This window comes from Dasypus novemcinctus, chromosome 2 (genome assembly GCF_030445035.2).
Source record: "Dasypus novemcinctus isolate mDasNov1 chromosome 2, mDasNov1.1.hap2, whole genome shotgun sequence".
NCBI classification, from domain to species: Eukaryota; Metazoa; Chordata; class Mammalia; order Cingulata; family Dasypodidae; genus Dasypus; species Dasypus novemcinctus.
Genome location: NC_080674.1, coordinates 134,841,964 through 134,865,509, shown reverse-complemented (window position 1 = coordinate 134,865,509; position 23,546 = coordinate 134,841,964). Strand labels below are relative to the sequence as shown.

The 23,546-nt window shown below is 39.0% G+C and overlaps 1 protein-coding gene across 1 annotated transcript in view; it reads right to left on the bottom strand.

Moving 5' to 3' along the window:
* SLC12A2 (solute carrier family 12 member 2) overlaps window positions 1–22,115 on the bottom strand; it is a 116,918-nt gene extending 94,803 nt beyond the window's left edge. Inside the window, exon 1 of the mRNA XM_004449515.5 lies at window positions 20,631–22,115. Coding sequence (XP_004449572.1) covers window positions 20,631–21,350 — 720 coding nt within the window. The 5' untranslated portion in view covers window positions 21,351–22,115. The remainder of the gene's footprint in view (window positions 1–20,630) is intronic.
* Between the last annotated feature and the right edge of the window lie 1,431 nt (window positions 22,116–23,546).

Sequence of the window (23,546 nt, the reverse complement as noted above, 5' to 3'; positions counted from 1 at the left end):
AACAAGACGCAGCAAACAGACACAGAGAACAGACAACCGAGGTGGAGGGGAGGGGAGAGAAATAAATAAATCACTTTTTTAAAAAAGCTACCAAGCATTTGATCTATGAAATTAAAGTTGGATCCCAATCACATTCGTGACATTTTTACATGGAATATCAAAATTTACCAAACAATTCAAATTAAACAGAATAGGTGGTGTAGGTGGGATGGGGTGGGATACATAGCTACCAAGTTTTCACTCATTTAACAATTATTTATTCAGAAGAAGGTTCTATGCACAGGGTAGTCACTGTGTTAGGAGATATAGACATTTTTAAATATACAAAAAAGTTTCCGTTATTCACGTTACCAAGCTTCAAGTTACTTTGGCAGACCACATCATCTAAATGTTAAAAAAATTCTGATAACTGCAAGTCTCCAAGAAAGGTCACAATCTGGGAGATCACATATGTAAATCAAACCAAAACAATGATCAATTCTAGGAACTAAGCTCTAAACTCTATCCCAAATAAACATCTGTGCCAAATGAAAAGCAAGATGAAAAAGCCTATTTAGTGTAACAAGCCATCTTCCTACTTAAATATGCTTTATTTCCATCTGTTTCTGGGATATTCCCTTACTTTTCCTATAACTACATCAACACTTGGAAAATATAACCCAATTCAATTCTGTATAAGAATTGGTTTGTAGGTTCAGAAATAATTTGGATTTGCATATTTGGTGGTAGAGAGAACCCTCATATAGAATCCAATCTAATCCAGTCTTATAATTACATACACTAGATTTTTTTGTGCTAAGTAGTACTGTAAAACATACACAGAAAAAAAAAAAGGCTATTTTCTGCCTTCAAGAAACCTAAGAGTTTCTTATTTTTAAAAAAGCATAGACAACTATGTGTCACCTAGCTTCTAGTTTCCCATTACCTATGGGTTAGTATGTGAGACCCTCTGACCTATTTTAAAAATAGCCACCATTTACTGAAATGTACTATGTGCTAGATACTCTAACTGCTTACATGTATTATTTCCCTGGATTTTCATGTCATTCAGAGTTAAGAATTATTACCTACACTTATCAAATGAGAAAATGGCTTTATGAGAGGCTAACTTACCTCAAACCATGAAGCTATTAAAGTAGCAAAGCAGGGAATTTTCTAAATGGTAGGAGCCCATGTATTATAGTGAACCAAGGTAAATTATTGTATGTATTTTGCACAAGGGCACAAAAGACAAGCAAATCACCCAACTTAGGAAACTGTACTGCTTGAACTCCCCAATTCCCCAAGATATTTTTGCTCTTCACCTTACTTCATCTTTCCTTTCTTCCTCTGCTTCCCAATCTATAGAGAATAAGGGCTTCTAACATGATTCTCATAAAAACGACAACATAAGTGCTGTACTGGATGGCACCAAAGGCGATCTTTCATATCTTTTACTTGGTAGAAATGCCCCCAGCATCTACAGTGCCTATGAAACTACTCTACACAACTGTTACTGACAACTGTACTATACCATCTCAGGAGGAGAAAGAATTGTTACGAGTGTCCATACATCATCCATCTGGGTGGCATGTCAAATGTTTAAGTTTGAAACTGCATACTAGAGAGTTATGTGAGTTATATAACTTTGAGAATTTCTATTGCGATGGGGGGTAGGTAAACTGGTCCAATTATTTAGTCTCTATGTTATCTAGGATTTTCTTTTTCTAATTAAAAATGCTCATTCATTAGCTGCTGAAGCTTAAGTCTTCTTTTAATCAATGTTCCAAGTTGTACCAGCTCCTTCTTCCCCTATTTTTCCCTTTATGCCTTTGCATATACTTCCCCATTTTAACCTATTGATCCCTGAGCCTACCAGCACATCCATGCCAATCAAAGCCCTAATCATAATTTAATCAAATAAGAGTGAAACCTCTGAAGTTACTACAACCTAATATGCCCAGAGGAACAGACCGGTTCACAAACATAATCCAGTATCTATTTTTGGAATTCATAAATAATACCAAATTGCTACAGTACCCAACATATAGTTTCTCTTTATCAGTGCCCCTTTTGTAATTATTTCTATTTACTTCATTTATTGTAATCTATATACCCACCTCTACCCCATCAATATGCAATAAAAAGGAGGGTTCCCAGAGCATAGACTTTTCTTGCCATTTTTATCAGAGACAAAGCAAATGAATATTCAGTTTTTATGGGCAATCTCTACTTCCAAATAATGCTCTGAAATTGCAAAGTGAAACCAAGCGTCTGCTCCCAAGTCAGATCTTGGTTTAAATCCCAGCTCTGTCACTCACTAGCTATGTGGACTTTTACAAGGTTTGTTTTTTTTTTAATCTTTTCTGACCTTCAGTTTCCACATCTATAAAATTGGGGTGACAATACTAACCTAACCAATATTAATTAAGAAGATGAAGGGAAAAAATATGTTTGAGAAGATGAAATGAGAAAATATGATGATTCTGTAAAATATAAAAACTCCTCTCATACATGGTTGATGGGAATAAAAATTGGCAAATAACTTTAGAAAAAAGCTTGGCTCTTATCTTCTCAAGCTGTAAATATGCATATCCTTTAACATACCAATCCTACTCCAGGTATATTCCTAACATATACAATACTTACATGAATCATGATACATGTATAAAAAGGTTCATATCACCATTGTTTAAAATTGCCAAAAATTAGAAACTAACCAAACACCCAAAATGCAAAATAAACAAACTGTCATATATTCATAAATGGAAGATAACTATCAATAAATATAAATGAACTGTGAATACACTAAGTGTAAATGAATCATAACCATAATATTGAGCAAAAGGTGCCAGGCAAAAATAAATTATTCTATTTCTATAAGTTTTAAAGCAGGTAAAACTACAACAGTCATCCCTAAGAATCATAAAGGTTAGAGAAAACACGGTGAGGAGGAGGAGCGACAAAGCAAGACTCAAGAACCACAAAAGTGATTTCCATTAAGTCAGGACAATGGACACTTCAGAGATGGGGTGAGGGAAACAGAAAAGAGTAGAAAGAACTTCTGGTATGCTTGCAATGTTGTACTTCTTGATGTGGATGGTAGTTTAATGGGTATTCACTTGATAATATAAGCTATACATTTATATTTTATACTCTTTTCTGGTTATACTACACAATTTATAAAAAACAATTTATTATTACAACTGCCCATATCATAAATTTAAATAACTAGTTATTGAACAAATACATAAAATACTACATAAAATATCATTCATTTAGACTCTACTACATTTTTCTTACAGCATGATATTGGCAGAGCTTAAGATAGTCTATGAAACAATAAAACAAAACACTAGCCTTCAAATACAAATATGACATTGTAGACATAATGCAAGTTGAAAGATACAGAATTAACTATCCAGAAGACATCAGGACACAAAAAAAGTATACTGTAAAGAATGTAGCTTTGAAGATTAATGGATACTACTAAAAATGTTTCTGAATGTCTTGGGCACTAAGAATATATGTAATAAACGATAGATTTCTTCCTTCAACATTTCCCTTAGTGGCCAATGACGTGCATTTTAGGCTAGTTAGGATTAATGCTAGATTGCATGGTCTGAACAGAAGCAAAATTTCTGGGCACTGCTTTATTTGAACAAATTAAACCATTGTAAATGAGAGCCAGAGGGTTGGGGATCTTTATTTCAGGACACTGTTAAACACAAGAATTTACTGCTCTGTTTAGAAGCAACTTATTTATGGATTTAGATAAACCTAGTACTGTTAAAGTTCATCAACACGCTATCTAAATCCTAAAAACAAAGTTTTGAACTAAAATATCAATAGATACTTTGAAGATCAAAATTCCTATATAGTTTAATAGCATCTGCTTAATACCTAAAGTAAACCAACGTGCTAAATTAGTATCATGAAACAGGCACTTTAACAACTAAAAATATGTATATGTAAATTTAGATATGTCAATTTAGATGCCTAAAGTAGCCTGGTTTCAGATTTACTCACAATTTTTTCATTAAGTACTAGCCAATTATATCATCCCAAATCTATCAGCAATTCCTATCTGTATTGTCTGTGATTGGTGTATTCAGTGTAATGCTTGAATACAAACCATTCTTTCAAACAATGTGTCATTTTACAGGAATCCAATCCACTCTGGCTAACAATGCTCTTATTAATATCCAGTGGCAGTAATGCAAAGCTCAACCCTCAAGTGCCACAGATAAAAGTGGATGACATGACCATGTGACTTTACAATGAACCAAGTCAGAACTGCTGATTGCAGTCAAAGAATTCAGTCCTTTACCTAGCCCATCATATTCTTTAGACTTAGTTACAACAGACTGTATCAAAAATGGCATAATTTAAGCATCACTTTGAATACCACATCTTACTAATGCCAACAAATTAATTGCTTGAGGACATTAAAATTCCAAAACACTCATACCTTCCAGTATCAATTGATGTGGTGGCTTGCTTTTGTGTAGCCCAGAAAAGCATGTTCTTAATCTTAATCCATTCTTAAGAGTGAACTCACTACAAATAGGACCTTTTGATGAGGTTACTTCAGTGAGGTATGGTCCAAATGAACCAGGATAAGTGGTAAACTTATTATTGAAGGCCTTATACAAAGATCACAGAGAGGGAAGCCAAGAGGAGCAACCAGAAACTAGAAGTAAACTGACCCCAGAATAGAAAAGAGAAAATGCCACCATGTGTACAGCCATGTGACAGAAAAATCAAGGAACTCCAAAGACTACTGGCCAGCCAGAAGGTACTGACCTCAGGAGAAAGTAAGCTGTCTAGCCTCTGAAACTGAGAGCCAATAAATTCCTATTAAGTCAATTGAATGGGTGGCATGTTTTAGCAGCTAGGAAACCAAAAAAAATTAAAGGAAAATGAGTAATGTAACTGTAATCTATGTTGCAACTTGTTTTATTTTAAAAATGAGGAGAATTAAAAGGTGACAAAAATATAGAGAAATGCATTACTAGTGGAATCATAAATGGGGAAAACATTGTAAAAGCAATATGCTTTATTCATGAAAATCTGCAAATGGAAGTGGTAAGAACTGTGAATTTGTGGCTTTCTGGATTGAAGGTGCTCTTCAATGCTTCCCCACCCCCACCCCCCAGGTCACAGCAGAGAAAAAGGTTTAGGAAAGAAATAGCACCTGGGAATGTAAAGAGGAAGACATGACAGCAAGAGAACTGCAAAGGAGTGAGACTCAAACTCTGAGTAAAAACTCAATCCCTGGCTGGCAGCTACACACTATATACATGGAAAAGATCCCAGGGCAAGTGGAGAAAAGGTAAACAAAACACAAAGAGCAGAACGGAAATATTCTTAACAGCTACTGCTGCACAGGGTGAAACCCATGAGTCTGCTATCTGTATTTATTTATTTATCTATTTTTAAAAGATTACACAAAATGTTACACATAAAAATATAAGGGATTCCCATATGTCCCACTCCCCATACCTCCCACTCTTGCCCACATTAACAACTTCTTCCATTACTGTGGAACATTCATTGCAATTGATGAACACATCTGGAGCATTGCCATTAAGCATGGATTACAGTTTACACTGTAGTTTATACACTCTCCCACTTAATTCTATAGGTTATGGCAGGATATATAATGACCTGGACCTGTCATTGCAATGTCATCTGACATTGCCGCTTTTTAAAAAAGACCATTCTCCAACTAGGTGCAGCTTGGAGGGCTGAAAGTTAAGCCTTACTGGCTTGAGATAGCAAAGAACAGAGCCCAAAGCCAGCAAAGGAATTGGAAATTAAGTGGGAATCTCTAAAAAAAGGATAAGCTCCCAAATCTTATTCTAACCACAAAATTATACAGGTGTAGAGGAAGTTTCCCAGAAAGCCAGGCTACAAAAACAGCAATGGGAAGCCAAAAAACAGAACAGTGATGATCTCAAGTACTGCATACCATGTTCAGCGAAAAACCCATTTTGCATTTTGAGTCTAGGTCAAAGAAAAAAACAACTATCCTCAAAATACCAAAGAATCTAAAGTCACTACAATATATTATGTTTAATGCCCTGTTTTTAGCCAAAATAAGTTACTAGGCAAAACGAAGGAAAATGTAACCCATATTCAGGGAAAAAAAATAGTAGTCATTAGAAAATGAATCCAAGTAAGGCCCAGATACAGGATTGAGGAGGAAAAGTTTAATAGCTATAATAAATATGTTAAAAATTTAAAGGAAAATGAGTAACAGAGAAGAAATCTCAAAAGAGAAATGGAAACTATAGTTAAAAATTAGAAACTCTAAAGCTGAAACACAAAACCTGAAATGAAAAATTCACTACATGAGCTCAATAGCAGAATGGAAATGGCAGAAGAAAGTATTGAAAAGCAGTAACTTACAGATGCAAGAAGCTTAACTCAAAAAGAATTGTACAAAGAAAAACAGCATATGATGTGATGACCAATGATATGAAAAGTGACTTATTTCTACCTGAAACAAAAGAGGCCAAAAGACTTTGGAATGGCATAATCAATGTGCTGAGAGGGAAGGGAGGAAAAAAAAACTTTTCTATATTCAGCAAAACCATCCTTCAAAAATGAAATTAAATAAAGATATCTTTGGATAAACAAAAACGGAATGTGTTACCACAAGTCTTCCAATATAAGAAGTCCTAGAAGTAAGGGTAACAGTATCTACTGGCAACATAGTTCTACAAGAAGAAATAAATAAGAATGGAAATAAATGAGTAAATTAAAAGAAATTTTTTTCTTTGCTTCTCTTATTTTTGGGTTTATAACTTTGTGACAACAAGAGCACTGTGGAAAGAAAAGTATTCTGTAATAAGATAACTATATTTTAGCTTAAGAAATCAGTATCTCTAGAACCACTAAAAAAATAATGCAAAGGGGTATAGCTAGAAAGACCACAGAAAGCCAACAGAAGAATTGAAATGGCATACAAAAAAAAAAAAAATTTCATTAACACAAAGGATGGCAAGAAAAGAAGATTAGCATAACAAAAACAGAAAGAGAAATAAATTGCAAACTAGGCAGGCCTAAGTGCATCCATATCATATTAGATATAAATGGACTAAACAGTCTACAAAGAGAAAATGGTAAGTTATATATGATACATGTTCTTTGGAGTACCATACAAACATTCAGTTAAATAGAAGATTTCTAAAGGTGACACAGGAAAACTTTATTATTTACTTAAGACTAGCCACTTAATGCTAAGTGGGAAAAGCAGTATATAAAATTATAGTTTAAAAACTTATATAGAACTGAAAAAATGCTAAGTATTTGAAATCTATAACTTATTTTCTCTATTTTCCAAATTTTCTATATATTTTTTTTATAATATAGTGAAAAAACAAATTACAATGAAACCTTTGGAATAAGTTTTTAAAGAGTTGATTTTTTAAAACGGTTAATCTCCTGCCTCTTAAAATTTGATATTCTAGGGTAATTTGACAATGAAATTTTCCAAAAATGTAAAGTTTATTAAGTTTTTTGCATTAAGATTTTAAACACTGATACTATCTATGACAACTGTTAATATTTTGTGCCAGCACTGTGTTTTAAAAGGCTATTCTAGACTGCTGTTTTCTAAGAACTTTGTTTCTGCTTTTCATGATTTTCTTATCTTCTTTCTCTTCAAGATGTTGTCTATCTCTGGATCCACCTCTGCTAGTGTTTATTTTCCCTTCTCACATGACCTGGGTCTGGAAACTAGATAGTCACGTTGTTCTAACTATATATGTAAAGTGTAACTATACAGGACCTAAGTGCAAGTGTGCCTTTTGTTTTGCTCAATTTTTGGCCTGAAGCTTTCTTCTAATGTAAGTCTGAGAAATAATTTGGTTTGAAACAGGACAGTATAGTAATTCCTATAGGCTTACATGCCAAATCTACTATTTATATAAACTTGTAAGTCAGTATTGAGGTTTTCCCTGACCGGCTTTGCCAGAAAACTTTTATATTTTTAGGAGGTACAAGGTATTGAACCCAGGACCTCATACATGGGAATCAGGCACTCAACCACCAAGCTACAACCACTCCCCCAGAAAATTTCTAAAAATACTTCTGTGGAAATACACTTCAAGTACACAACTCTTGCAACAGTTTTATTTAAAACTAAAATTCTGAGACTCAAACTGGAAACTAATAGAAATGAAAATCAAATTCATACTTAATTTCCGAAGCAAATTCTTCCAACAAAATCAAGACTTAATTTATCTCAAATCTTCACTTCTAAAATAGTAAAAGCCTCATGTGTTTATGTCCAAAAACATTAGGCCCTATAAAACATAGGTAATACCTAGGCCCAACTATTTCATGTAAATTCATCAAGATTCAAACTTAGCAGTTAGTATTTGTATGTTTGATTTCTCTATGGGATATTAACAGGACACTTAAGCAACACCATGGTTGTCCTAACACCTCTCATGTGAGATTTCATTAAAGTGCCTAGGTTTAAAGGCAGGCTCTACTTATTGGCTGTGGGACCTGGACAAGTTACTACTAGCCTGAATTTGTCTATCTATAAACTACCTGGTTTGCAAGGTTGTTGTGCCCAGGCTACAGTGAGCCTCTTAAACATGGGAGATATTCAGTAAATGGTAACTGTTTTTTTTTTTTTAAAGATTTATTTATTTCTCTCCCCTTGTCCCCCACCCCCACGCCCCAGTTGTCTGTTCTCTGTGTCTATTTGCTGCGTGTTCTTTGTCCACTTCTGTTGTTGTCAGTGGCACAGGAATCTGTGTTTCTTGTTGTTGCGTCATCTTGTTGTGTCAGCTCTCCACGTGTGTGGCACCATTCTTAGGCAGGCTGCATTTTCTTTCGCGCTGGGTGGCTCTCCTTACGGGGCACACTCCTTGCGCATGGGGCTCCCCTGCGCGGGGACACCCCTGCGTGGCAGGGCACTCCTTGCGAACATCAGCACTGCTCCACATGGGTCAAGGAGGCCCGGGGTTTGAACCATGGACCTCCCATGTGGTAGACGGATGCCCTAACCACTGGGCCAAGTCTGCTTCCCTTGTTTATTTGATTCAGTATAATTATCTAAAATGTAATGCCAGATACTTGATATTTAGCATGTGTCTATATATATTTCAAGATTGATTATCAGCACATCAAAGAAAATATGCCATACTGCTTTCAAAGGGACAACTTTAGTGTACAATTCTCAACATGGCCTACAACACTCGTGCTCAAATCTAAATCTCTGGATATCACTGGGAAAGCTTTTAAAAATTATACATATTCCTTAGGGCAGTAGGGAGGGGAGTCTGAACTTTTTTCAAAGGTGATTGCTTTAGAAGTTTGGGAAGCACTGGTCCAAAGAAAAAGACAGGGAGGCAGAAAACCTAGTTTCAGAAAGCCCCACCAAATAATAACTCTGTGACCTTAGGCAAACCACAGCCTTGCGAAACGAGACATTCTCAAAAACCCACCTACTACAAAGACTGACTTGAACAAAATGCAGATAGGTAAGGTAAGGGTGCTCTGGAAATTAATAATTTATATGATGATAAGAAATTCTTTACAGCCCTTTCTAATTAAAGATTCAAATCTCTAATCTCAGATAGGGATCACTTTCATCGATTTGAAAAACACCTATTAAGGACATAATATGTTCCGGACACATTTATTTGAGGAAGAATCCCACGCAAATTTAGAAGAAAATGTGCTTGTTTAATGATTTTTAAATAGTGGTAACTATTGACCCAAAGGAGAGAGGTAGGAAAGTCCCTTTAAATAGCAGTTTCATGACAGCACTATCCAAGAGCTCTCTCTGTAGTGATGGAAATGTTCCACATCTGTGCTAATATGGTAGCCGTATGAGGATACTGAACACCAAAATGTGGCTAGAGCAACTAAAAAACTGAATTCTTAACTTTACTTAATTTTAATTTAAAAATTTAGGTCATGTTTTTTGGAGATGGGGATAGATAAAGGCAGGAGAAAAATATTTAATAAGATTCCACTTATAAGAAACTCTTATACTGAATTTTTTGAAGATTTTTCTACTACAGATGAATTTATACACTGAAACTTTTTTAAATCTTTATTATCTTTATTTTTTAAAAAAAGAAAGAAAAAAGAGTTAATTACCTAAATAACAGGATCTGTGCAATACCAAACTGTAGGATATTAGAATACTACCTGGAATACAGAAAGCCTGTTCTAAGTTCCTCTTCTGCCAGTTACTTGGTCCTATGATTTTGAAAAGTTCACTTAGCTCTTCTGAGCCTCAAACTCCAAATACGCAAATGTCCTTTGGGGATTCTAAATAACAAATATAAGGTATGTTAAAAAAAAAAGTTTAAGACTATTTTGGGGTGTGGGGTATATGGGAACCTCTTATATATTTTTCTGTGATCTATCTATCTTCAAAAAAAAACAATAAAAAATTTTAAAAAAGAAAACTATTTTGTACATTTATTTATAAAGAGTTTGTTCTATTATTCAACATTTATTGATTAAGGAATTGCTTTCAGCCTATGCTAGGTCTGGGAAAACAATGGTAAACAAAAACGCCATGGTCTGCTTCTCATTGAGCTTGGAGTAGACTCAGGGAGAGACAATGATCAAATAACCACATTAGTAAATATATGGCTACAAACTAAAATAGAGGAAAAGGGGGAAATTATGTAGAGTAGGAGTGAGGGTAGGGGGAAGGACTTCATTCCTGAGAAAATGAAGATTGAGGTGAGATCTTAAAATTAAAAAGTTAATAGTGTTTGTGGGCAGGAAGTTGGGAACACCACAGACAGTATCGTATACAAAGGTCCTATGGCCCTGTGGCCAAAGGAAGTATTGTGTCACAGAATAGCAGAAACACTGAAGAGGGATTCTAGAGCTAGACCATACACGGCTAATTTTAAGTCAAGAGATGATATGATCAGTTTTGTTTTAAAAATATCATTCTAGAATTATACAATCCTAAAGTAAGAATTATCTGGATTGATCACAAAAAAGGAAAAAAAATAATTCTGGGAACAATAGTGATGGGAGGTGTTTTAGGTTGTCAAAGGAGTGCTAATGCAAAGTACCAGAAATGGGTTGGCTTTTATAAAGGGGATTAATTTGGGGTAAAAGCTTACAGTTCCAAGGCCATAAAGTCCAAACTGAGGTACCATCAAAGATGCTTTCTCACCTAAGTCAGTTTCTGCTGATCCTGGAGCATTGCTATATGGTGAAGGAAGATGGCTGCAGACCTCTGACGAGGTTTCAGCCTCCCCATCTAGGCTCACCCTTTCCCTTTCCACAGGCCCAGCCTCTTTGGGTCCCATGCTTAAGCAATCCTCTCTCTTATATGGCAGGAGTCACACCTCACAGACGCAGTCCAATCAAAAGCCCTAAATCAACCTTATCAAATAATCTAGTCAAAGGCCCCTCAGCAGAATGTGCTACAATCAAAGAGTACCATACCCAAAAGAACAGATTATATTACAAACAATCTTTCTCTTTTTGGGATTCATAAAATAATTTCAAACTGCCACAGGAGGGCATAATGAATATAGAGAGCCTAGTTAAAAGGTAACTGCAGAAAGAGATGCTGTAGCTTGGATCAGAATGGTAATAGAGAAGATGAAAAGAATATTTAGGAACATTTTTACAAAGTAAAGGTGACAAAGAACTTGGTAATGAAGTGGATGTGGGGGTAAGTAAGGGAAAGCGTCAAGGATGATTCAGGTTTCTCACTTGTGCAATATGATGGATACTGGACCATTCACAAAGACACAGGACACACTGGAAGAAGGCCTGGTCTGTTCTGTTTTTGGAGGGGAAGGGAAGAAATCATAAGCATGTGAGTCTGCGGTACCTTTGAGAAATCAAGCAGGAATGTCAAGGAGATATTACAGGCCCAGAACTCAGAAAAGGGATGTAGTCAAGAGACAAAAATGTGGGAGTCATTAGCCTACAGGTGATATGGAATAAAGAAAGAATGAAGAAAGAGGAAGAAGCCAGGGTAGCCTTAAAGATGGCCAGCGTACAGATGGAGACTGCAAAAGACATGGAACTGAAAGAACCAGAGAGGGACAAGAAAAACAAAGAGAGAATGGTGTATGGAAACTGAGGAAATTACAAGAACACTTCAAAAAACATCCAATGCTGCTGGAAGGTTGAACGATGCTGGAAAAAAAATGTTTCCTGTAATTGGTAATGAGAGAGGTCACTGGTGACTTTAACAAGATGACCTTAACAAGAACTAATTAGGTGAAATAATGGGGTAGAAGTCATACTACAGTGGTGTGGGGAGTGAAAGGTGTAGAAGTCAAGACAGCAGTAATAAATAATACTCTCAATAAGTCAGTCTGTGAAAGAGAGGAAAGAGGGTTGTTCCTAGAATGACAGTTCGAGAAAAGATATTTTCCCCCTCAGATCGGATATATGAACTTGTTTAAACAAAGTAAATAGCTGATAGGGAACATAAATATCCATGAGAAAAAATTAAAGTCACAGGGCCTTAGAATCAAACTGCAGAATAACAGAGATATACACTGTCCAAAACAGCTAAAATGTGCCTGGTATGAACTGAGACATGCTTTGAGTATAAAATACACATCAGATTTCAAAGACTTAATACAAAAGAATTTTAAAAAGAATGTGTGACTGTTTGAATTTGGTGAATCCCAAAAAGATTATGTTCTTAAACTAACCTATTGCTGTGGGTGTGGTACCCTTTGATTGCATTAGATTCACTTTAGATCACTTGATTAAATTGCCTTTGATTGGACTATGTCAGTGAGAGGTAAGCAAGTTTGTGTCTCCACCCTCTTGCTAGTTCTGATATAAATGATGAGAGAGAGGAACAGAATGGAAACTGCTACATCCATATGCCACGTGTGAGGAATGCAGAAAACAGAGAAGTTCAGAGAGGCTGAGAGAGGAACCCTGAGTCTGGAACCAGCAGAGCATAGAGGCAAGGAAAGAGGTCCCTGAAGGGTTGGGCCCACAAAGCAGCTCAAGACTGAGAAAACGAGGCATGCCATATGTCTGAGTGCCATGTGGCAGGATACTAGGATTATCACTAGCTGACTTGGGTGAGAAAGCATCTCTGATGGTGCGTTAACGTGGACATTTCACAGCCTCAGAACTGTAAGCTTTTACCCTCATTTCCCATTATAAAAGCCAACCCATTTCTGATACTTTGCACTGGCAACCCTGTGGCAAACTAAGGTAGAATGTGAAATATTTCATTGCTAATTTTTTTTATATTGTCCAATCAGAGATAATGATTGGGAAACATATTATTTATATATTATTGAAATATATTGAATTTCATATGTATCACTGAAATTAAATTCACCTGTTTCCTTTTTAATTTTTTTAATGTGGCTATTTGAAAATTTTTAATTACAAATATGGATCAAAAAATGGTTCATATTTCTTTTGGACACAGCTGATAAAGCCCTTAGATGGCAAAAAGCTATATTCCATAAAAAGTGTTAGTGTGAACTCAGCACTAGAGCCCTCAGTCCAGTCATCTCATATGGAGTTTCCTAATTCTTCCCAAGATATTACCCTAGTCCAAATCTTGAATTACCATAGCTAAATCCATTTTAATCATTCACCTTTCTCTCATCTACCCTGCTTTTTGGTTGTTCAAGGTCATCATGGTCCTTCAAATTTTCCCCCTCTGTAGTACTCAGGTCTGCCTAACCCAAACAAAAAAGCTCCAAAATAACACACATAATCTGTTAGAAGCCAAATGGTGGGAGGAATCAATTCATACCAACCCAACAAAGAACCATCCAAGCAGTTTCTAGAATTCTTAATCTAGATAAAAAAGAAAAAAAAAAAAAATTTAAGGCAAAGAATTTTCTGAATCCATCAGCCACAATTAGATTCTGCAGAGAATTAACCTTCCACTAAGCAATTTTTGCTTTTCAGATTTTCCCCTTTATCCAATTAGGGATCCCCAAGTTTTCTATCAGCTTCAAGTATTTTCATAACAGCATAGTATTGATAGAGGTTTCAATGAAAAATGGAATAATAAAAAAGCTATTGGCGGGAGAGCAGATGTAGCTCAAGTGGTTGAACACCTGCTTCCCACATACAAACCCTCCTTCTAGGGTTCAATCCCCGGTACCTCCTAAAAACAAAGGAAAAAACCAACTCTGATTGGAGAACTGATGTAGTTCAGAGGCTGAGCACCTGCTTCCCATATACGAGGTCCTGGGCTCAATCTCTGGTACCTCCTCTAAACAAAGTAAAATAAAACAAAAACATTAAAAAGCCACTGGCGGGTAAAAGCTTTTACAGTTTATATTTTAAATGAGAAACCACTGATACGTATTTAACTTCCTATTTTATTAAAAGGTAGGAAACTTTGTTTTGCCCATTCCTCACTGGCCTTTGATTCCATTACATTCAATGTATGGAATAAACCCACTAGGCCCCCACCCCTTGGCACCCTATTTGAAAAACGACTGGATTTCATGGTTTTTCCTAGTGAAGAATAAATGCACATTTTCATGCTATAAATTGAAAGCTGCTTTCTTAAGTTTTATTATTTACCAATCTAGTAGCTGCAATTTTTTAAGTATTTCCCCCATTGCAAAACAAATTTGCAGAAGTCCACCTTCAATACTTGCTCTTCCCAGTCTTCCCCCATCTATATAAATATTAACTCAACATTTGAAAAACCCTGCCATAATCATTAATTTTTTCCCACAATCCCACATCCAAACCATCAGCAAAGCCCAACAATTCTACCTTTGAAACATATCCAGAATTTGAATACCTCTCATTGTATCATTATCTTAACTGAACCACTACAATAGACTTTGTGTGTGTGTGTATTTGGTCTTTTTTTTTTTTTTTAAAGTTCTCACCCCCCACAACAGACTTAACTGGTCTCCCTGCTTTCACCTGCGCCTCTTACCATATATTCTCTAAACAATAGAGTGCATTTTTAAAAACTTACATCAAATCTGTTCTCAAAACATTCCAATGGTTCCCTGCATCACTCAGAGTTAATCCTCTCTTTATCAAGGTCTACAAGGACCTATACTATCTGGAACCTCAATATTGCTCTGACGTTTTCTCCTATTACATTTCGTCTTCCACTTTAGTCTTGCTGACCTCATTTATCAGATGTGCCAGGCACATTGCCATCTCCGGGTCTTCGTGTTTGCTCTTTCTCTGCCTACAGTGCTCATTCCCCAGGCATTTACATAGCATGATCCCTCAGTCCTTCAAGTATCTGCTCACATATCAGAGAGGCCTTCCCTAACTGTACAAAACAGTACCACATAAGCCATTACTGTCTGTCTATCTTACTCTGCTTAATTTTCTTCACAGTACTTATAACAGACCGATTTATTGCCATCTACCACTAGAATGAAAGCCACACGACTTTGTTTTGTCACTTGTACATACCCAGCACTTAGAACAGTGCTGTTGTTGGGCTCAATAAGGATTTGTTAAATAACTGAATTCACATTCATTTCACTTCACCATGAAACCAATCTTATAAGTACTATAGATTTTCCAAATACATATATGAAACATATAACTAAAAATCACTGAAAGCAAACTCACTTCATACATAAGAACCAAGAAAAACTATTTTGGTCTTTTACATTCCACTCTCACAGGAATGAAAATTGGAGTGTAGACACACACAAAAAATATGATTCGTTTAGGGATGTTTTACTATATTTTAAATTCCAAAAATTATCTTTCCTTCTATCTTGACAGGTGGTGTATAGTTGGGGAATGCACAGAATTCTCAGTAAACTGGACTTCAGCAGGGCATGGTGCAGCAGGCAAGATGACTGTACTGGTAGAAGCCCTTGCAAAACTGTGAATAAGCCAAATTTGGCTGTTGCAAACTCATTTCTAATCTGGACCCTAACTTTACTTACTCCTGGAAATCACTCTTCAAGAACTCAAGCTAGGTAATGAAGTGATTCGTAGTGAATGTGGAATTTCTTGTCCAGGAATCAACACAGCCTATTCAGAGAAGCAGCTCCAAGTGTTAAAGGAGATATACTTGTTTAGTCTGTTTACTTAAAGTCCTTGTTAAATGGGAGGAATGCCCACCCTGACACATTCAATGAGTATTTATTAACTATTCATTAAATATGGAAATCAGGTTCTATCAAAGAAGACAGTCATATTAATCAATAGTTATAACACAATTACAAGTTTTTCTATTCCTCATTCCACTCTCAGGAGATGTGATGGCAGTAATGCCCACAGTGTGCCCCCTTCCACATTCATTAACATTTCTACCATCTCAGAGCAGGTCTGGGGGATAGACCAGAGGGAGAGAGAAGAACTAGGAACTTGGAGTTACTATGCCCTGACGTTAGAACCACAAACCATAGTGCAAATTACAGTTGCACCAATTTCCATGAGAGGCATTAAGCATTTCTTCAACTTCTCTGAGCCCATTTTATCATAAGTAAAATGTATATAAGACCAATTTTTTAGGAATTAAATGAAAACCCAACTAATTCAATGAGACGTAAAAGACAATGTAGCTGTTCCTTTTTTCTTCTCCTTCCTTTTATTAATAATGAGGAAAAGAGAGGCCATATACGAAGACTTCACGTACCACCAGCAAAGGGCTGTGAAGCCTTGGCCTAAGGACAACTGCGAAGGTAACTCCGCCTTTTAAAATCTGTTTCAATAATGCCGTAAATCCAGCAGGAATTATTATGGCTTGTCCACCACTAAACTTTTCCAAATGTGATAATCAATGGTTTCTGCTATATATTTTGAAGTTGTCCATCAAATACTTACTTCTTTGTTAACCCTCCACTTTCTGATTCTTCTTGTAGAGGCAGAAATCACTACTTTTGATTTTTTTTACATTAAGTTTTCTAAAAATTCAATTCCTGGCATCAGCTTTAAACAGTTCCAACCTTCTTTAAAACTTTTTCTCAGCTTCTCTGACACTGCTCTCTTGGTAATTTCTCACCAGCCAGCATCTTCTTAGTTTCTTTTGCTAGTGGCTAAGCATTCTTAACTCGGATCCTATTTCTCTTCTCTTATTTACCCCTCTTCTGCCCACCATATGGGAGGATCTGGGTTCCATCCCTGGAGCCTCCTGGTGAAAAAGGAGAGAAAGCGTGCCATGTGGTGAGCGAGTGCCCATGCTGAGTGCCCACATGGTGAGCCAGTGCCCATGCAAGTGCCTCCCTGAGTGCCCATGTGGTAAGCCAGAGCCCCGCGCAAGTGAGTTAGCAGCAAGATGATGATGCATCAAAAGAGAGAAAAAGGGAGAGTCAACGTGGAACGCAGCAGAGCCCAAGAACTGAGGCTGCGCAATTGACAGGGAGCCTCTCTCCACATCAGGGGTCTCCAGGATTGAATCCTGGTGAATCCTAGAGGAGAGAAAATGAGAAGAGAAGACAACACAGACAGCAAAAACAGCCAGGGTGGGAGGGAATAAATAAATCTTTTTTAAAAATAAACACCATCCCTTCATGCATACATATATATAATCCCTTCGTGTGTGTGTGTGTGTGTAACTTTTTTTTTTCAAAATGATTCTTTGGATAAAATATCTTAAAAGCTACTCAAACAGCATGCTTTCTTTTCCCCCAAATCTACCTTTCTCCAGTCTTTCCCATCTTAGGCAACAGTACCACTATCTAATACAGGTGCTGAAGTTCAAAACCTAGGAGTCAGCTTCCCTTTCACTCCAACATCCAATCCATCCCAATAGAATCTATTCTGCCACTTATCTCTAATCCAGAGCACAATACCAACTTGAGTCTCCCTGCTTCCATTCTTGCCCCTGCCAATTCATTCTTCACCAAACCACCAGATGTTAAAACAAAGCAGATCAGGTTACTCCCTCACATAAAACCCTTCAACAGGTTCCCACTGCAATTATGAGAAATCTACATTGGACTCCTTTTAGTTCTTCAGAAATACCAAGATCTTTCTTACCTGACTACTTTCATATCTGCTGTCCCTTTGGCCTGGAATATTCTTTCACCTTATCATCAACTTATTCTTCAGATCTCAGCCTCAATAACAGGTTTCTTAGAAAACACCTCTCCAATACTCCAATCAAAATTAGGTCCTGTTATATCCTCACTAGGATTCTTTAGCTTTTCTTACACCACCCTGAAAAAATAAGTTTGTAACTACATATTTGTGCAACTATTTGGTTATTTGGTCTAGGCAGAGGCAGAATCATGTTTTACCCATCTTTGGATCATCCCACAATGCCACAGCAAGTGGCAAGCACCTAAAAGACACCCCTCTCCCCAACAAATATTTGAGAAATGGAAAACTCATGAGTCCTGGCCCTAGAATGGCTACATAACGGCAAGATGCACCACAGTTATATTACTAGTCCCCTTTAGTTGGCTATTTGCTGGGCACTGAAAGGAATTCAGGCAGAAAGAAGTACTTTTCCCTAACAAACTTTAGGAGAGCATATTTTCTGTTCTTCCATACTTCCTAGCACAGAAACTATTTGCCATAAAGGATCTCAGTGGTACAAGGTTAAAAAACAAGTGAGAATTCATTAGAATACCTGTTGCAGCAATGAAAATTTGAAAATAGCATTTTATATGCAACATTCATCTAAGTATATAGGATGTAAAAGAATCTAAAATTGAAATCCTAGAAGTTAATTCTGTATTCTCCAAAGGACAAATGTAAGGGAGAAATAATAACTACACTAATCAGTATTTTGCAAGTACTGAGCTTGGTCTTTATCAATTTTTTCTAATCTTCATAATGACCCTGAAAGTTAAGGAAGCTAAGATAAGAAGTTAGATAACTTCTTCAATATCACACAGCTAACAACACAGGTGGTTCTGTATTTTTAAGACAAAAAACACCAAAAAAACACAAACGAACAAAAAACCCTACTGATCCTAAAGTTTAGAAAATCTTGAAATTCTTTGCTACTTAGAGAACTTAATTTAAAATAACAAAAACTTCCTCAGGACGCATGTAATTTCAAGGACTATAATACCCTTCAATTCAAAAGTCTTTCTATAACTTAAGAGTAAATGGACTGCTTTACTGCTAAACTACCTTGGTTTGGTGTAATAAGTCTGAAATACATTTACATAAAACTTTCAATAGTAAAAATACTCTATGAAAAGGGAAATAACCAATTCCATATATAGTCTACAAAGATTTGTGGGCTTGTACAATCTATCCACAAACAGATTTGAGAGAAACTACAGGATACAAATAAAAGCAAAGTGTTTTAAAACTTGTTTTTGCTTCGATGACAAAATACCACAGTGGAATAAGAGGAGTATTATCTAAAGCTAAATGATGTCAGGCTTTTAAACAATCAATAAACTGTAAGGGTTGAGACCTTTGCAATTATTTCAAACTGAATGAATGCTACATTATTAAACTTTGGGACAAATACTATATTGTATTAAATGAATGTATGAGACCAAATAATCATATCCAAGAGAAATCACATACATTCTGTATTTAAACTTTTCTACACTATGATTAATTCAACCTATGCAGTACCAACTCTTTGTATTCACAATATTCCATCAATGTAGTCATCATACACTTGTAAAGACAGACTTAAGGAAATAATCCCACCATAAAAAAGTTAAATATCAATCCCATCTCAAAAGCATGTTATCTCAAATGTTTCACAACAATGCAAGGTGGTGGTGGTGGTGGAGTGATCTATGGGAGCCTGTATAAAGATAGGCATGTTTGTTTTGTAGGTTTACAACTTTTACTATACATTTATGTTGTATGTTCATGCATGAATATACTTCCAATAAAATTTTATTTAAAAAGCATGCTATCTCAAAAATAATGATTTTAAACTTTAAGAAATAAGGCTCATGTAGCCACTAAAAAAAAAGAAAGAATTACAAAAATCAACAGAGTTTATTGGGATAGTTTCCTGTTCACAAAGGACAGCTGCTTAAGCAAAGACTTCCACAAGGGCTTTCTGCTTTCTGAACATCCTTCATAGAAAAATTAATTTTTTAAAAAGATTCTGCCTCCCTCCCCCATTTTTTTTAACATAGTTCTCTCCGAAAAGTTTACCTTACAAATAAAAATGAATTTATGCCATCATCAGGAATGGCACGTTCTAAGATTTAAGATTTCTATGATCCTTGGCGTATTAAAGTTTGCAAGAATTGAGCTTTAATAATTCATTACCATAAACACGCCCTGTTAAGATTTTCCTTCAAACGCCAACGTTCCCACTCTTGGGATTCTCTAATGGGTGTACATAAGCCATACAATACAATCTTTAAAAAGAACACAGATGGTAGGTGCTCTCCACTCTTCCCGAGAGACGTCCTCACCTAAACCTGCACGTTCCCTTCCCGAAGCCTACAACCACAAAAGTCATTCAGACAGGGTAGTTTTTGTTAACCATGGTGAGAGAATAAGCGTACAACAGATACATAACTAGATGGGGACGGATGTTACATGCAGCCTTCCAGTGTCACGTAACTAGCCTAATACGCTGCAAATAACAATTCCACCTTTGAAGCTGAATCCAGAGATGCCATCAAGTCGTGCACATCCCTTCCCGCCACCTCACCCGCAGAGGGCCAGAGGTCACATCCCACGGTCAGCGTGGACCAGTGGTCAGGGAAAGAGGGAGGGCAGGAGAGAGAGCTTGCAGGGAGAGGGCCGGGCGAACTCACCTTTTCCAGCTCGTCGTGGAGCTCTGCCAGGCTGGGCCGGAGCAGCTTCTCCCCCAGCTGCGCTGCCGTATGCCGGTAGTGATCGATCCTAGGCACGGCGTCCATAGTGTTGTGGCCGAAGGTGCGCAGGTAGTAGGTGTTGGTGTGGGTGTCATAGTAGTAATGCTGGTGGTGTCCGCTGCCGCCGCCACTGCCGCCGCCGCCCGAGTGCAAGCTGCTACCCTCGCTCAGCACCGTGTCCCCGCCGTTCTGGAAGCTCACGTTGGGCCCGTCACCTCCGACCCCCGCCACATCCGACAGGCTCTCGTCAGGCGACGAGGACGCAGCCGGGTCCACGAAGTTCACGCGGAAGCGGCCCTTGGCTTCCTCGCTGCCCTTGGCCGGCCCGCTCTCGCCGCTGGCCTTTCCGTCCGCGGTGGTCTCCTTGCCTCCCACCCCGGCCGCCGCGGCCGCGGCCCGCCCGGCATTCTCTGAAACTAGATCCACCTGGAAGCGACTCTGGCTCGGTGTAGGTCCCAGGGGTCTTCCCAGACCATCCCCGGCCGCCGCTGCGCCCTCACCGCGGACTGCGCCGCCGCTCCGGCTCGTGGCCGCAGCATCCTCCGGCACCGAGGCCGTGCCAGGCAGGTCGACACCGGCAGCGGACAGCACGGCGGCTGGCGGCGCCTCCGCGGTCCGCCTTGGAGCGCCGGAGGAGGGCGCCGTGGGTCCCGGCTCCATCGCCGCCCGACCCAGAGAGCCAGGCAGGCGTAGCCGGCTGTGCGCCCTCCACGCCCCTGGCCGGCGGTGGCCGGGGCCTCAACGCCAGGTGAGGGAGCCGCTCTCGCGCCCGCCCGCCGCCGCCGCCGCCGCTGCTAGCCCGGGCGGGCTCGAAAGTCGCCGGCAGTCGAGCGAGTGCGTGAGTGCAGCGGCCGCGGGGCGGGCCCCGCTGTTTAAAGCCTCGGCGGGGCCGCGGCGGCGGCAGCTACTCCGGCTGTAGCACGCGGAAGGCGGGGCCCGCAGCTCCTCCGCCCCTCAGCCCGCCCACCGCGGTCCAGCAGTGTTGTGCGGCGGACGGTCCCTCGGCTCCCCGGCCCTCTGGGGCTCCTAAGCGGCCCCACGCGAGAGCGGCCCGCGCAGGGCTTGCTCCAGCCAGTCCCGCGGGACGCAAGCCGTGCGACCAAGGAGCAGGCGCGGCCGCGCGTGGCTTCACGGCCGTCACTGGAAAGGTCTCCGCGCCGCTACCTCCCCTTCCGTCGGCTTCCTCCCAACCCTCCGCCTCCTTCCTCCGCCCCGCTCTGCGGGAAAAGGAGCGGGCCCCCTGACCGCTTTCTTCTCCACCCGTGCCCCGGACCGCACGCAAATGAACCAGCAGTCCAGGCCACGGAGCTGCGGATTGCAGCCCGCCCGGCAGGCGAAGGGGCGCGAGGGCCCTGCCTCGGCGTGTGCTGGGAGCGGATGCTCACTGGCAGTTGCCACCACAGCAGCAGCTACCGGAGCTCTCTCGCTTTTTTTTTTTTTTTTTTTTTTTAGTTTCTGAGCGCGCAGTACTTGGGCTGAGTCTGCGAAATCTCGCGAGATGCTGCAGGGCGAAAGGGCCGCTTCTTCCTGAGCGCGTGGTACCCAAGGCTGGGCTGGAGTTGCCAGCAGTCCCCTACCCTTGCGGGTGCTGCTGGGGCTTTCCCGTCGGGCCTGAGGGCGCTTCCGGCGCGGAGGCCGAGGTGTGCCGCCGAGGGAGGCCTGCTCCGGGCGCTCGCCAGCAGCGACTCCCCACTCTCACTCTGGGTCTGACCCGATGGGGAAGCAGAAGTTCCTCTGTGCCGCCTCAGAGGGTAGACCCACTCTGGTTAGAGTTAGATCTGCATAACCAGAGATTAAATTCCTGTCGCGATGTCGTAGGTGTGTCACACTTCCGATGATATCTTTATTTTAAAAGCTGTGAAGTTTGACGGTCGGAAGGGTCTTGGTTGCGATATCTTATCGTTTCGAAACGATTTTTAACTTGAGACGTTTCCAAAATTAGAGGAAACCCAACTCTCAAAGGGATACATTGAAGATAGTAACTGACTGTGGAACATTAACTGGGAAGTTTCTACTTGGTTTAGTTTGTGAAAACTGCTCTGTTTTAAAAGAAACCAAAAAGATATTCCTCCTGTGCAGACCTATTTTTTCTGAAATGTAGGGGAAAATAAGTTTTCTAGCTTTTTTAGCTGCACAATTACTTTTATCCTAAATCCTTTCCAAAGCCCTAAGTAAAAAAACAGTCATGAATGGCTTTCTTCAATAATTTTTCTTTTATATATCTAACGTTAAATTTTATTTTTGGGGAAAACATCCTTGATTGAATCTTTGATCAAAGAGCCTCACAGTTTGCAGAATTGTTTGAAAATTCTGGGAATAAAAGCTATAACCAGGCACTTTTCAAAAAATATTCGTAGCCATATCATATTCTACCTTGACAACTTTTCAGCTTGTTTTATTTCTGTTTTAAAGATGAAGAGAGGAAAGAAAAGTTCTTGGACTATGTCATGTAAGTCAGGGTTTTTAAAGAAGAGATCAGAAAAATTAGGTGGTGCTTTAAGTAATGCAGTTTCAACTAGGGGTATGCTGCCTTAGCTGATCTGGGGGTAGCTCTCACCTCCAATACTAATTCTATGGCTATTGGAATTCAAATCCATTTAAATGAACAATCGTTGAGCACCTGCTACTCTGCATTCCCGGATAGAGCAGTGAGTGAAACAGGTGGTTGCTTCCCTCACGTAGCTTATATTCTAAAAAGAGACAATAAACAGGATAAATAATAATAGATGAAATATATTGCATGTGTGTGGGGAGTGCTGAAGAAAGGGGAATGGGTTATGTGTGATGTATGTGATGGGAAGTTTAAAATTTTTCATAGGATGGCCAAGGAAGGCCTCAATGAGAAGATAACATTTG